Source organism: Suillus plorans, assembly GCF_016647745.1.
Source record: "Suillus plorans strain S12 chromosome Unknown HD556scaffold_3, whole genome shotgun sequence".
Classification (NCBI taxonomy): Eukaryota; Fungi; Basidiomycota; class Agaricomycetes; order Boletales; family Suillaceae; genus Suillus; species Suillus plorans.
The window spans coordinates 538821-553883 of record NW_024537387.1 but is presented as its reverse complement, the minus strand read 5'-3'; the positions used below and the strand labels follow the sequence as shown (position 1 = coordinate 553883).

The 15063-nt window shown below is 47.3% G+C and overlaps 4 protein-coding genes across 4 annotated transcripts; 2 read left to right on the top strand and 2 right to left on the bottom strand.

The window, feature by feature from the left end:
• Nucleotides 1–253: 253 nt before the first annotated feature.
• HD556DRAFT_1429041 (tRNA synthetases class I-domain-containing protein) lies at nt 254–4336 on the top strand (the record flags this gene model as incomplete). Its single annotated transcript, XM_041304777.1, has 20 exons — nt 254–320; nt 378–542; nt 589–811; nt 863–1027; nt 1074–1155; nt 1206–1325; nt 1377–1491; nt 1542–1630; nt 1683–1901; nt 1955–2058; nt 2117–2198; nt 2247–2405; nt 2458–2628; nt 2681–3059; nt 3111–3238; nt 3286–3441; nt 3492–3695; nt 3744–3855; nt 3902–4080; nt 4136–4336. 20 exons carry the CDS (start codon nt 254–256, stop codon nt 4334–4336), a joined length of 3120 nt encoding a protein of 1039 aa, XP_041166503.1.
• Nucleotides 4337–4746: 410 nt separating this feature from the next.
• On the bottom strand, nt 4747–5673 carry HD556DRAFT_1437054 (anaphase-promoting complex subunit 10; the record flags this gene model as incomplete). The annotated part of the gene is made up of 6 exons (XM_041305643.1): nt 4747–4819; nt 4870–4971; nt 5021–5199; nt 5248–5308; nt 5363–5486; nt 5553–5673. The coding sequence occupies 6 exons, from the start codon at nt 5671–5673 to the stop codon at nt 4747–4749; spliced, it is 660 nt and encodes a 219-aa protein (XP_041166502.1).
• A 3294-nt stretch (nt 5674–8967) lies between these two features.
• HD556DRAFT_487180 (uncharacterized protein) lies at nt 8968–12134 on the bottom strand. The gene is made up of 14 exons (XM_041310755.1): nt 11697–12134; nt 11533–11641; nt 11280–11481; nt 11131–11230; nt 10856–11080; nt 10719–10796; nt 10549–10668; nt 10456–10497; nt 10212–10400; nt 10007–10154; nt 9903–9952; nt 9669–9849; nt 9462–9616; nt 8968–9410 (listed from the first exon to the last, which is right to left on the bottom strand). Exons 1-14 carry the CDS (start codon nt 12012–12014, stop codon nt 9144–9146), a joined length of 2184 nt encoding a protein of 727 aa, XP_041166501.1. The 5' UTR covers nt 12015–12134; the 3' UTR covers nt 8968–9143.
• A 1213-nt stretch (nt 12135–13347) lies between these two features.
• On the top strand, nt 13348–14981 carry HD556DRAFT_1326912 (uncharacterized protein). Its single transcript, XM_041301564.1, has 3 exons — nt 13348–13885; nt 13935–14188; nt 14243–14981. The coding sequence occupies exons 1-3, from the start codon at nt 13760–13762 to the stop codon at nt 14736–14738; spliced, it is 876 nt and encodes a 291-aa protein (XP_041166500.1). The 5' UTR covers nt 13348–13759; the 3' UTR covers nt 14739–14981.
• The last annotated feature ends 82 nt before the right edge of the window (nt 14982–15063 follow it).

Below are 15063 nucleotides of genomic sequence, written 5' to 3'. Positions count from 1 at the left end.
TCATCAACACTTCAGCTTCCCTCATGCTATAAACATGAGGCCCGAGGCCTTGAAGCTTGAGGGTCTGAGTGATTCAGAATCACGATTGCGGCAGGCTTTTGTTACGTAATATGTTAATCAAGAATTAGCTTGTTTGAGTCATTCTGATTATAGGTGGATGTTTATAGCAAGGCATCGATACCTAGTCATTCAGAAAGTCAGAGACCTTTCTTTTCGTTCAATACACCCATCACATTCTATTCGACCTTTAGCGATGGCAACAACTCCGAACGATCCTGGCTTGGTCACCCCCGAGTCTGATGGTCCTTCGAAAAGTGCAGGTAAGTAGACCTTTGTTACTCTGATAGTTTGACAATCTGATCGGCTGTCGTGTCTAGCTAAAAAGGAGGCCAAGAGGCTAGAGAAAGAGGCGAAGCTTGCTGCTAAACATCTCAAGCAAGCCACTAACACTCCTGCTGGCGAAAAGAAGGCAAAGGCGGACAAAGAGAAGAAGGAGCAGGAGCCTGCATTTGTAAACACCACTCCCAAGGGCGAGAAAAAAGGTGCGTTTTTCTTCACACTTTTTCTTTCTTTCTTGACACTGTATAGATATGTCTCAACCGATGGCAAGTGGGTATAATCCTATCGCAGTCGAGTCTGCTTGGTACGATTGGTGGGAGGCCCAAGGTTTCTTCAAGCCTCAGACCACGGAAAATGGGGATACTAAACCAGAGGGTGTCTTTGTGGTTCCGATGCCTCCACCAAACGTCACCGGAAGCCTGCATATCGGTCACGCACTGACTATCGCCATTCAGGATTGCTTGATACGCTGGTAAATATGAATCCGTATCTGATATGATCGTTATGCTCACAGTGACGATAGGAATCGAATGCTTGGAAAGACTACCCTCTTTGTCCCAGGTTTTGATCATGCTGGAATTTCGACACAATCCGTTGTTGAAAAACGGCTATACAAAGCGGAAGGCAAGACCCGACACGATCTCGGTCGAGAGGTGTTTTTGGGCAAGGTGATGGAGTGGAAAAATGAGTACGTGGTTGCTTTCTAATCGGAACATTATCTTACCTGGTGTTAGCTACCAAGCACGCATCACCGATCAATTGAGGAGACTTGGAGGAAGTTGTGACTGGGACCGTGTTGCCTTCACCATGAGTCCTGTGGGTGTAATTTTGAGTATCTCTTACATATCTAATCGACTGTTATCCAGGCGTTATCAAAAGCTGTTACTGAGACGTTTTGTCGGCTCCACGAGGATGGCATCATCTACCGCGCCAATCGACTTGTTAATTGGTGCGTTCAGTTGAACACTACCCTCTCAAACCTTGAGGTGAGTCAAAGAATCCATTCGTTGGCAACTGACACAAGTTGTGTTGCACAGGTGGACCAAAAACAACTCCTTGGCCGTACCTTACTTAACGTCCCAGGCTACGACCCGAAGGAAAAATTCGAATTTGGTGTCATTACCTCATTTGCATATCACATCGAAGGATCAGGTATGTTTTAATTGAAATTTATGCCGACGTTTTCTTATTTTCATCAATAGATGAGCGGATTATCGTCGCTACGACCCGCCCGGAAACAATGCTTGGTGATACAGCTATTGCAGTACATCAAGATGATGATCGATACAAGGTAACATTCATGATCGATATAAATCACAATCAATATTAAAATATGTTTGTAGCACCTTCATGGCAAGTTCGCCATTCATCCCTTCCTGAACAGGCGTCTTCCCATTATCTTTGATGAACATGTAGACAAAGAGTTTGGAACTGGTGCAGTGAAGATTACGCCGGCTCATGATCCGAATGATTATGAGGTTGGTGTCCGCCATGGACTTGATTTTATCAATATTTTGAATGATGATGGAACGTTCAACGACAATGCTGGAGAGCAATTCAAGGTGCGTCTGTGTGCGAAAACTACACCTTAATCTAAGCAACATGTATCATTCAGGGGATGAAACGCTTCCACGCTCGGCGTGAGGTCATAAAGAAGCTCACAGAATTGGGCCTGTTTGTCGAGACTAAGGACAATGCCATGCAGATCCCTATTTGCAGGTACGCGCCTGTGTCGATTCTAAGTCGATTGGTGACTGAAATCGAGGTGTTCTTACAGTAAATCAGGCGACATCATTGAGCCTGTCTTGAAGCCTCAATGGTGGGTAAATTGCCAACCTCTTGCTGCAGAAGCAATCAAGGTCGGTCACACTATATCACACTAGACTTTCTTTCAACGATCATTGCAGCGTACGAGGGCAGGCGAACTTTCGATTGGTCCCAAGCAGAGTGAAGCAGACTGGTATCGCTGGCTTGAAAACATACAGGACTGGTGTATCTCACGGCAATTATGGTGGGGTCACCGATGCCCAGCTTATTTCGTTCGAATTGAGGGAGAAGATATCGACGTGCGTATCTCAACGATCAGTCAAACGCTTGCGCACTTACTCTTGAATGCAGAGAAACGATGGAAAGAACTGGGTTGTAGGTCGGTCTGTGGAAGAAGCAACCGAGCGAGCGAAAATACTTGCAAATGGGAAGAATTTCACACTTGAGCAAGATGAAGATGTCCTCGATACTTGGTTCTCTTCTGGGCTGTGGCCCTTCTCAATCCTGGGATGGCCAGAAAAGGCACGGTGTTTCATACATAGTAAACTGACTGGTTTTAACCGTCTACCAACAGACTGTTGACTTCTCTCAGTATTACCCTGCTAGTATCCTAGAAACAGGCTGGGATATCCTTTTCTTCTGGGTGGCGCGTATGGTTCTCATGGGCATCTATCTTACCGGTCAGATGCCATTTTCTGAAGTACTCTGCCACGCGATGATTCGCGATGCTCATGGACGCAAAATGAGCAAGTCGCTCGGTAACGTCATTGACCCGATCGACGTCATCCACGGGCTGCCGCTTGAGCAACTCCACCAGAAATTGTATGAAGGTAATCTCGACGAGAAGGAGATTCTCAAGGCGATCGCTGGTCAGAAGAAGGATTTCCCGAAAGGCATTCCGGAATGTGGTACGGATGGGTTACGGTTCGCTCTCTGCGCATACTCAGGCGGCGGTAAAGTAATCATCACGGTGCGAACTACACATAACTGAATTTGCGTTTTAGGCAGGGATATCAACCTGGAAATCTTGCGAGTGGAGGGATACCGCAAGTTCTGCAACAAAATCTTCAATGCCACGAAGTTTGCAATGCTCAAACTCGATGACGGTTTTTCGCCAGAGACATCTGCAAAGGTATGCCGCTTGTATGATGAGTTCTTTGGTTTACATTGCTTCTGAAGCCAACCGGAAATGAAAGTCTTGTGGAACGCTGGATCCTACACAAGCTCAACATAGCTGCGACACAGATCAACGCGCAGCTTCAAGAACGCAATTTTATGGCTGCGACCACGTCAGCTCATAATTTCTGGTTATACGAGCTTTGCGACGTCTATATTGTGCGACTGCTTTGCATTTGAATTTGTATCGATCTCATTTTTGTTCACAGGAGGCGATGAAACCTTTGACCGACGCATCGGTCCCCCTCCAGACTCGTAGGTCAGCCCAACAGACATTGTATACTTGCCTGGATCACGGTCTGCGCCTACTCCATCCATTTATGCCCTTTGTTACCGAGGAGCTATGGCAACGACTGCCAAGGCGTCCGACAGACCCCACCCCATCCATCATGATCGCGTCTTACCCCATAAATGTGGGTGATCATCTGCCATTCAAACTTACTTTTACTGAATCGATGCAGGACCCTGACTTTATCAGTTCCGAAGAGGAAAAAGATTTTGATACAGTGCTATCTGCCGTGCGCGCAGCTAGGTCGCTTGCTGCATCTTACAACCTCCAGTCCAATATCCAACGTGAGTTATTATACTTTAACTGCAGTTAGTACTGACATGTTGCCAGTATTTGTTCATTCCCAGACGGGCAAGGAGATTGATTTGTTCCGCTTGCAGACGCAAGCTATGGTCACCTTGATCAAGGGATGCAGTGCTGTGAACGTCATTGAGGACGTGAAAGCCCTTCCCCCGGGGTGTGGGTCAGCCGTCATAAGTTCCACCATAACAGTCCACGTGTTAGTCAAGGTATGTGTGTAATAGCCTTGTGTTGTGAATAGACTCTAACTCGTTCTATTATAAGGGACTTGTTGACCTTGATGCCGAGATAGCCAAGTGTGACAAGAAACTCACGCTTGCGCGCCTCAATCTGGAAAAGATCATGAAGATCATCTCACAACCAGATTACGCTGAGACCGTGCCGTCTGTCGTGCAAATAACAAATGACGAGAAGGTGACGTTGCTTTCTTTTGACCGCCAAATCCAGAACATTGCTAAACTTTGATTCTTAACCACAACAGAGAAAAACATTCGAGACGGAATGCACAACTCTCGAGCAATCCAGAGAGATGTTCGCAAAGTTGGCTAACTCTTAGAGTACATGTTAGCGGGGTAGTAGTAATCTAGGTACAACAGCAGCATAAGGAACTAAAATACTATATTGAGCACCTATTGCAGGACAAATGAAACTGTTGGTTCTGAAAACTTCTCAGTAATGGGCACTCCCAGAGATTGGCTAATTTAATATTTGACATTCATCTTGGAGTCGACCACACATTTTCCACGTGGAGAGTTAGCCAATGGTTGCGCGGAAGTCAAAAAAGGCACAAACCTTAGCAATAAAGGACGGTGGTCTAGTCTAACCCACTTTCCATGGAAAGAATGTTTAGTGATACAATTTTGTATATATGCTGTTCACCGCAGTCTTTCGTACATCTTGAAGTCCTGTGACTTCCAGGGGAAAGGATCGCCATCAGTGGCATCTTCTCTAAATCTTGTGTCAGCGCCACACTCAGCATATAGGTCCGAGGTGCATACTCCTGAGGACCAAGGACACGCAGCCCTCGTATGTGGGTATCCTTTCCGCTCATGTGGTTCTGCACCACGATAACTTGCAGCACGTACGCATGTACAGGTTTACTAGAGAAGGAATTAACGAAGATCGAGCAGCGTTGCAAAAAGAGTTCACAATGAGTTCCCATCTTCGTCAGGTTCTGAGGAAACATCAAATGTTATCCAGCCGTCAGGTTTCTCCAAAGTAGCGACTCGTACATCTTGAAGGTCGCTGGGACCAGTTCCTGCGCGGATAGCAAGAGTTGATGGGGTGTATGAGTCATCCTGTGGCCAACTAAGGAAGATACTGATTTTCTGAGTTGACTTCAGTCAACGCTGGCACATGCAGAATCGTCACTGTACCTGAATTGCCACTTTGCGAGGGAACTCCACAGTGATAAAATGAGGCTGGGGGCCATCAGAACTGAACAAGGCCTCCTCAGTTAGGCTGAGCACATCAGAATGAAATCACGCTCACTGCCAAAACGTATCAGGATCCCCGTCTCTAAGGCACTCTGCACCAAACCCAAATTTGTATGAGGAAACTGACCACTTGGCAAGGTGTCCAATATCTGGCCATGGTAGTACGGGGGGCGTGCGAGCTGCAGGAAGCTGGATGAGCATTACTCACAGGCTGGTTTGAGCACGATCAAAGAACTAGAGCGAACCTGAATGCATGAGAGGGAGACCATCCTTTGGGATTTGTGGACCACTTTGTACGACCGCTGTTGCTGCGGACGGGGGTTCTTCAGTTGCGGTTGTGGTAATGTTTGAGTTAGTAGTGGCCATTGTTGATGTCCAGCATTGAAGTATATGGAGTGACTTGTCCTCTTTAGATGATATCAGTGATACTTGTCTATGTAGTCGCCCTGATATTTATTTGATTCGGGTGCGGCAGTTTCGTCTGGCTGTGGGGCCTAGGGAATTAGATACGGTAAAGCAGCCAGTAATTAATAGTAGTTCAGATCAAGTTCAGACAGTGTTCCCCAGATATGTCACGACCATGTCACACAACGTAGTACGACTGTCCGACATGCCCTCTCATATCATATCCCATGGCTTTGAGTTCGAGGATGTCCGTGCAAATTCTAGGATCCAATGCACTTAACCAGCAACTACTACACCTCAAAATGACAAGGTGACTCCTGCGATTCTCAATTTATTATCTCCACAGATGGCGAACTAACTTTGCTTTCTTCACAAGGATAACTGCTCACAGATATATATAAGCTCGTTTCCTCAGGCTGTCTTTCGTGTTCTGACGTTATCGCTGCAGAAGATCGAGGGCCTCAACTCATTGGCGTAACATATTTGCGAGTTTTTGTTTTCTCGGAAACGACAGGTTGCTCGTTGTCGCCGATAATTTGAAGCTGTATTCGATCAAGGATATGTCCGAGACGCCACGATTGCTGGCATGTTTCCTGTTGCTTTTCCCGTTGGTGGACACAGAACACTACCTTCCGGCTATGCATGGCTCACAGCTGCGGACGCAAGCTCAGTCGATGTACACCTCAGACCCTGAACATAGACTGCTATGCCTTACCTCATCGGTTGATAAACTAACGATCTGCCTCATCTCCACGAAGATTTTCTTTGACATCGACGAAGCGACGGCAATAACACCGATACCATGGAATGATTGGCCCAGGCCCTGGACATGTTCGTGTTGTTGAGCAGAGCGTGATGCACGTGTCAATTACTCATGTCAGTGGGAATCGAGTTTTGTTGGCGGACGAGATGGTGTCAAAGAGACATGGATCATCCTATAAGTTGCGTATGATGGACTTTAGCCCGCTGGCCGTGACGAATAGGCGGGGTCTAGGACGAGTAGTGAAAGAGCGATCTACTGTGACGGTAGCGGTCGAACGTGGTCCCAATTTCGAGTGGGATGATGAATCAATTTACTACTACTCGACGGTTGAAACGACTCTACCTTACGTTGAGGTAGTATCGGATAGGAAGATTAGTGGGCTGTTGCAGGATGTTTGGATGGATGGTGATAGGATCTACTTGCTGCTAGATGGCCCATATATAGGGGGAACGTTTAAGCTTGAGGTTATTGACTTTTATTAGAATACCGCCGGTAGGGCTGTGTCGAGCGCGCGTGAGCATTGCCATTGCTATTGATATCGGTGACAACCATTAGCAGAAAGTGATAAGCAACCGGTGATTGATGGAAGAGAGCATGAGCATGAGCCGAAACCCACGATCATTTATATTGACTAGCGGCATGACGTTCATATGGCACCTGATTATCACGCTTAACTTGAAGCTGCTTTGTGCTTCCAGACAGTCTAAGTGTCACAAAGTTTCTTGCTACGTCTCTTGATATGTCATCCGATGCATGATATAGTCCATTTTGACCTGAATACAAACATAGCATGCCAACTGCATGTAGTGGGTAGAGTGACGGGTGCGATGGCGGGCAATTGTCACAAAGCAAACACGTGACCAAAAACAATTCAAACTCAGCTCGGGTCAGCCCAGCTCAGCCGCGACCCCAGACTTTGGCCCCAGACTGGCCAGATCTCTGACATTCACGTCGACGAAATATCAGATAGAACGGGAAGGATATCATTGAACGATGTAGGAGTCGATCCTACAATATTTGAGTGGAGACATTGTGGGATCAACGTCGTGGAGACTAATAGGACACGTTGGAGCTCCACCGCCGGTACACATGCACAAAACGTGCACGTCTAATGCTTGTGTCTGCATTGGTCTATTTGGATTTGTTGAAGTTTCGTCCTGATATGTACTGTTACGACGTTTTGATCGGCTTATCGAACGTGCTCAAAAGCTATTAGGACCAAGCTGAAGACGACATCAAATGAGCTAAAGGCCAACCTACTAATTGGCTTCAAAAAATTCCTTATCGCAGTGAAAACGAAAAACAAACAGATTTAGGACTACCGAAAAAGTCGGGGATTGCCGATTCGTCGTAGCGTAGTCTCCCGAGGTCGCATTCTTTCCTCGTGGTCAAATCACGTCCCTTCTGGCTGCTAGACAATTGAATATATCAACTAACACCATCAGTCAAATTGCAAGCTCAGGTGCCGACAATAAAAGCTAGCGTCATGGTGCATTTGTACCGTGAATCAAAGCGTATGGAAAGTCAACAAAAGGACGAATCGACGATCAAAGGGCAATACGCAAGTGCATGAAATCGCAATTTGTATCATTCACTAAATCGTAGCAGACCACTGGCAGCTCGCTCTTGACAAATCGAAGTACTTCTTCAGCAGAAGAGTGATTGATGACCGTCGTTCACTAGCAGGAGGACATGAAATTCCAGTGCTGGTCAGGGTGATAAACAGGAGCTAGAGGGAAGAGCAGACGCGAGCCTCAGCCAACAGTGGTTCTTCTTCCATCCTGCCGCCTGCTACCATGTCTCGAGTAACCACTTCCAATGGTTGATCGAGACATAGTAGTAGCAGGTCATCAGCAAGTTATCAGCACACTTCTCTGGTTAATCTGTTGAACCCGCCGGGTTAGCACGGGTAGCATGACTACCGAGTTTTCCCCACTACATGTCGTGAGGACCTGCAATTATGGCATCCCTGCCGCATGTAGACCTGGTTCGCTGTCATGCTTGCGTCCAGGACCGGGAGCACAAGTAGGGCAACAGCCTTGGGTATCAGATCGCGACGCCCGTAGGCCACTAATTCCACTTCCATTATTTCTGCAGTTGCGTTCCCCTTGGTCGACGGACTCCAAGTCGGAGGGCGCATAGTCTTTTGATCTCTGATAGCACTACGACCCAGCAATCCCTAAAAAATTACGCTCTCCTCAAGTGAGATTGGAGATAGAGACACCATTATTTGCATGTTTTAAGCTCCCAATGTTGCCGCTTCGAAAGGACCACATCCGCTCGTTTCATTGACAGTCTATCTATATATTATAGAGTATAAGTACTGCATGGTACATGCAATCCATTGAAACCATTCTCTCTCCAATCTTCAATTTCTCTCTGCAAGTTTTCGCAATGACAACGAACAACCTGCCCACATCCCATTGCAGATCGCTCGCCCGGCGGCCCGTCTCCTGGAGAAAATGAGCAGTTGGTTTGTAATCTGCGTGACGATTGATCGATCGATCATTCATCTCGGATAGCCATTCAGAGCATTCCTGGTCGTGCAATGTTATGATACGGTCTACATGAGACGCATCCGATTGCAATATCATTGCGCAACTTGATTCTCTTGAGAGAAAGGTGGACATCATGACACTGTATCACCAGAATGAGATAAACGACGCTATCAAACTGCTGAGTTACAGTTCCCTCCCCACCACCTCTTAATCCTCTCCGGTCCCCACTCCTGATACTCTTCTGCTGTCACACCCACTTGATGGAACTCATCCGTGTTGGCAAAGGATGCCATACCCTTCCAAGCATCAAGCGATGGATCTGCTGCACGCACGATATCACCCAAATGCATCTCAGGCGGCAAAATCGGACGAAGCGTCCCATAAAGTCTTTCTTGAAGACCAGGAAACTGCGATGGTCCGCCGGTAATGAATACATTCTGTGTTTTGCATGAGTTGGAACTGGAAGGTCTGAGAAACACAAAACAGACCTTCACAAGCCTGGCTTTCTCAGCTTCTGTGAACCTTGCCAGGATGCTTTGAAGAACTTCACCGAGGCCAGCAGAGTCAACGCCAGCCATTCCCGGTGAAAAGTATGTTTCGCACACGCGCCATCGTTCCGTATTCAAATGTATCCGTGCGCTTCCTGTTATTGGTTCCTGTGAGCATTCATTCGTTGAAAAGAGAATCGTTACAACCTTCGATGTCTCCCTCTTCATACTGTGGTCTGAAGGCAGATATAAGTGCCGATCGCTGAGATGTTATGGATGCATGCGTGTGTTGGGCCGTGAATGTCGGGTCATACATGAGGAGCTTGCTCTCGATGATCCGAAGTTGGTTAAATTCCTCCTCCTCATCTGACGATACAGCTGCAGCATTCTGTTGTATGATGTCAGATTGAATGATTCGCTTAGGAAGCAAGTACGACGAACGAGTTTGCGATAAATCTGCCAGTCCTCGTCATCCGCTCCGAACATGTCCTCTGAATTGCAAGTGTTGAGAACAAAAAAATAATTAGAAGGATTGCGAAACTTGCCTGCACCTGCTTTCCTTTTCTTCTTCGAAACGCGTTCATCAGCTGCTAAAGAAGCAATGTTCTTCATCCTAGCTTGCGCGGCTGCACTTTTCCGATCAGACAATGCAGCCTTCCGACGTCCCCGCTCCTTGATCTTGTTCATGATAGTCTATTGCTCAAAAAGGTCAGCAAGAGCATCTAAGCGAGCAGATGGCAAGTACCACACCTCTTGCTCACGGCGCAGTCTAGCTGCCCAATCATCAAAGTTATTCCCCCGCTCTCCCTCCTCTCGTCTCTCTTCAGCTTCCTTCTCCTCTCGTTCTTTCTCCTTCTCTCGTCTCGCACGCGCTCTTGCGTCAAAACCGGCTTTCATAAGTTTCTGCTTCTTTTTTTCTTTTATCCCTTCTTCATCGAGCTGTGGAACGGGAAACTCAACCATGCATATCACTTTGGATTAACGCAAGACTTACGTCCGCATCCGGAACATCGATGAGAGGGAACGAAGGTTCCTCCTACAGCCACGAGTCAAAAGGGAGTAATTAGCAACGATGCACGATGCTCACAACGACATCGTCTTGCCCGTCAGGGTCCTTCTTGCGCGCGCGTTTAACGTCGACCTCGAGTTTCCTGATGGTTTCATCGAGGGCAGCATCATCATCAAAACCCTCGACTTGAAGAACGTGCTGTAGGGAAATTAAGCAACATGCCTGGTGAGGTGCTACGTTCGTCGTACCATCCACTCGCGCTTGTTTTCGCTCTTGCCTTCCTTCAAACTCGTGAGGTACTGTAGATCGGTCTCCTTCTTCGCCAACTGAAAAATCATTAGCTTGATCAAACCCTTATTTTTCGTCGCAAGAACAAGGGACACACCTTCTCCATCCGGCTCTTTGCAGCCAACTCTTGAAGTTTCTTTCCTTGTTCTTTTCGTTTCTCTGCTATCCTCGTGAGTTCCTCTTCGGTCTTTTCTTCAATGACAGGGATTGCAAATGGGAACTGGATGATGCGCTCTGCAGCGCGCATGTTTGCGGGGATTTTGAGAGAACGGAGGACAGCAGGGTAATCAGTAGCGAAGGAGCAGAAATTGTGCAACATCCACTGCAGGATGTTAATAACTAAGGAACTATTTAGCTAGCATATGGACGTACGCTTGCTTGTACAGACGTCACACGCGTCGGGAAGCTAGAGTATTTCAGCTGGATGAGCTTCAGGAGGTACTCCGTCGATTGTTGTGTACCCCACGGTATTCTGCCAAGTACGATCAACACACGGTTTCCTCGGCTCAAGGAATACGGACCGTTTTGCATGACTGAGCACGCCTTTCCCATTGAGAATGGGGATAACAGATGTGGATGCCGTGTTGAATGAAACGACAAGGCCGTCAGCATTGAATGTGCTGCCGGATATGGGCTTGTTATTATGATAAAACGACATCACAGAGTCGACGCAGTAAGTGAGTGAAGGGACCGAATATTGCTCAAACATGAGCTCGGAGGTCACTATGCATTTGGTTCGGTGAGACGGTCAACACGAGGAGCTTAAGGACGTACATGCTCTTGAATGCAGGGGCGAGCAGAGTCTTTCTGTCATGAGCACCGGGTGGTCGATGCCCTCTGCGTCGATTCCCAACCTCACACATGCGTAGTCCAACGCGTGTTCCTAACTCACCTATCCTCAGCGCTACCCACACAGATCAGCAATGTAGGAAACCCACCATTGCATCGAAATTCAACAACACATCACCTTCCCAAGGTGTCTTGCCCTGGCTCTTGGCACCACTCTCCGTATCAATTGCGTCACCAAACAGTAACAACGATTGGTTGAACTTGCGCTCCTTGTACTTGGCGATGACATTGGGAGAAGATTGGGGAGAGGCGGACGTGCTGAAGCCAAAACGGAGGTTTGAGGAGCCGTTGTCTATGATGAGAGGGACAGACTGAGACCGAAAACGATCATATGAGTCGGGAGGTGTAATGCTCGGGAGACTGGGTGTCGGGACATAGAATATGTTACTCGTTCCAGCTTCATCCATCGAAGGTAAGGTGCAATTCACAGTTGATACCAATTACACAGCAGATGAGGCTCAAAAGCGTAAATTGAGTAGTTACTAAACAACCAAGTTACAAAGTGCCGCGCCAAGTTGGCGCTGGCGCGTTCAGGGCTTGGTCAGGACCATCATCACTGAAATTGCAAATTCGCTTACAACGTTCGCCTCTGCGCTCAATAGTCGGAGTCATCAGACAAGAGTCCACCCATCCTTGAGCTTGAGCCATTTTCTTTTCGGCCTCAAAAGCATTCAACGTCACAGTCTAAACTATGGTCCTTTAATTCATGTTCGTACGTCGTCTCCGGAGACAATCATCATCGCTCAATAGTGATGCATATGACCCAACTAGAGTTGTCTCGTTCCATCCTACGGTCTGGGTCGTAATTTAACATCTATCATTTGTCAACGAGTCCCTGGTGTTTCCCCAGATGTAATTTTTTGGCGCGGCTCTTCGCAATACTCTCCGTGTCGATTTCTTCACCAAATGACAAAAGCGACTGGTTTGACAAGCACTCATTATACTTTGCGATGACATTGAGAGAAGAGCAGGGGACAGAGGTGCTGCCAGCCCGCAGTAGGAGCCATGGTGAGGGACCCTCTGTGACCGAAATGGATTGTAGTAGTCGGCGGGTATGATGCGCGGTGATAGAGTCACTCGTTTCAGCTTCAGCCATGAATGTTATCATCACCGTTCCAAGCTGTATTCCGAAGATGATTGATGAAGCTGCTCGAAAACGTAAGACTGAACAACCACTTGGTACGGTTGGCACCAGTCTAGGACCAAGCAGCGCAAATTGTTTGGCTCACAACCCAACTGTCTGATTCATAGTTAAGCTCCACTGTGACCGCACATAGCAATCCTGTTTGGTCAATATTTGAATAATAATCACAAGACTGACGTACTAAGAATCAATCACTAGTGATTTGGCTGATGGCAGCAGGTGTCTGACTTATTGTGACATCCATTACGGCTGAAAGGATACCCTTGATGAATACATATCAGATCTTATAGTATTGGACTCTTGCCACCCTGTATGAAACATAATAAGGTCAAGGTGAGCACTGGTATGTCCTTCCTTGCACGTAATTGACAGGAAGAACACCCCAAAACCATATATGTTTTAGATGCTCTTCATGTCACTTACGTGGGAGGAAGGACGATTTTGGTGTCTGAGTTGGTGTCAATTACGTGCAAGGAAGGCCAGAGAAAGCACGGTGGGAAGGATGCCAGGATTCTGGGTGTTCTTTTTACATGTCGGCGGATAAAGATCCCAATTATAACTTTTGTACTATTTGTCAATTACATGCAAGCAAGGACACGAGGCTCATGAAGTAAAATTTCAGTTCTACATAAGTAATATTTACATGATGTGGCCCTTCTTTTTTGTCTGAGTCCTAATTCTTGGAATCCGTGTGTGGGCGCAAATATTCTATTCGGTTTATACCAACACTTTATTTGTACTCTCCGCTACTCCGCTAGTCACTACAAGTGCATGTCCTCTTAATGAGAGAAGTTCTTGGTTGCGACAAGCCTCGTTACCACTGCTTATCAATCCAACTAGATCCGATGGAAACAATTTACAAGATTTCCCCGAGATTGACTGGGATCTCCCAGATCTCGCCTCCACCCTCGCTCCCCATCGCAAAATTGCTTGTTGCACTTACCTAAATTGTGTTCACCTTCGAGCCATGTGGTAGCCATTACAGAAACTGCATAGCCTATTCTCATCATGCCGCCGATCAGTTTTTTTGGGATTCGACCATGTAAGTACTCACAGTGGTGTGGCGTCATTGGTTCTGCTTGCCAAGCTTCATGTGCACACTGCCTGCTGTCCTTCGGATGGGCATATAAAACTGTGGGTCTATCTTAATCAATTCTCGCAACAGTTAGCGTCTCAGGTTTAGGCCCTACTGTATACCCTGTGCTTGCTCTTGTCCTTCGACCGTGAAACCATGCTAGACCGACGGCTCCTGCCAATCAATCGAAATGTCCTTGATGTCCATGTTTGTTGCGCCCCTGCCAGTCCATCCACTAACTTTCCGCCAACTACCACCAATACGCTTACACGTGTCTCGAATTATGGCTCCTGGCAAAGTCACCCAGTGACCCTTCACAGCGCCCGGCATCACGACCCTGCGTCATGCAGCACGTTACAGATGTATGTCCTTCGCGCCCTATGATTTAATTTTCTCATAATTATCATTATACGCAGGTGGCCCGATGTCCGAGTTCACCATTTGAATTCCACCGATTCCACCATATTTAACGAGCCGTCGTATCAGTGGCAGGCTTACGCCATCCCGCCTTCAAGCGGGCTACTCTCACCTACTATACCTCCGCATCTGGCTGCAGAATATCGCTTTTCATCGCAGCCTCGCGGTGAAAATATACATCACCTCTCAGAACATTCACCCACCAACCATTCATATTTCCTCCCACATCATGGCCATTCCTCGTCTCCCCTCTTGCCTTGCAAATGGCTACACGACGACGCATCCCAAATCTGCGGATTCTGGGGAACATTAGAGGCACTAAAAGCGCACTGTAAAACTCACTTAAATGCCGGTCCCCCACACGCGCAGATAGAGTGCCGCTGGGACCATTGTGATTATAAAAAGCGTTCGAACTCGGCAGTACGTTCTATGCGGCGCGACTGTATGTGGCGCCACATGTGCGAAGTCCACTTGGGAATGAAGAGGATCACCTAGGCGAGCTCACCCCCTCATGTATCTTTGCTGTACTTGTTGTACGGTTGCTAGCTGTGTTGCTATAATAGATCCTTATCGATCGTTTGTCATCGACTCTCGTATTATAGTTTTCTATATTGACACCAAAAAATACAGTGATCATTCTGGCCTCTTGAACATCATGAGGTGACTACCGCTCGGTAAGGTATTTTCTGCTCACATATAAGGTTAAACACCTTGCCATCGCGCCCACCCCATCGCGCGTCTACTGCTGCCCACCACACCCGACCTGTAGTCTCTCGCTGCCTACGAGGCTACCGCACCTACCCTCCAACCTGCGCCCTTA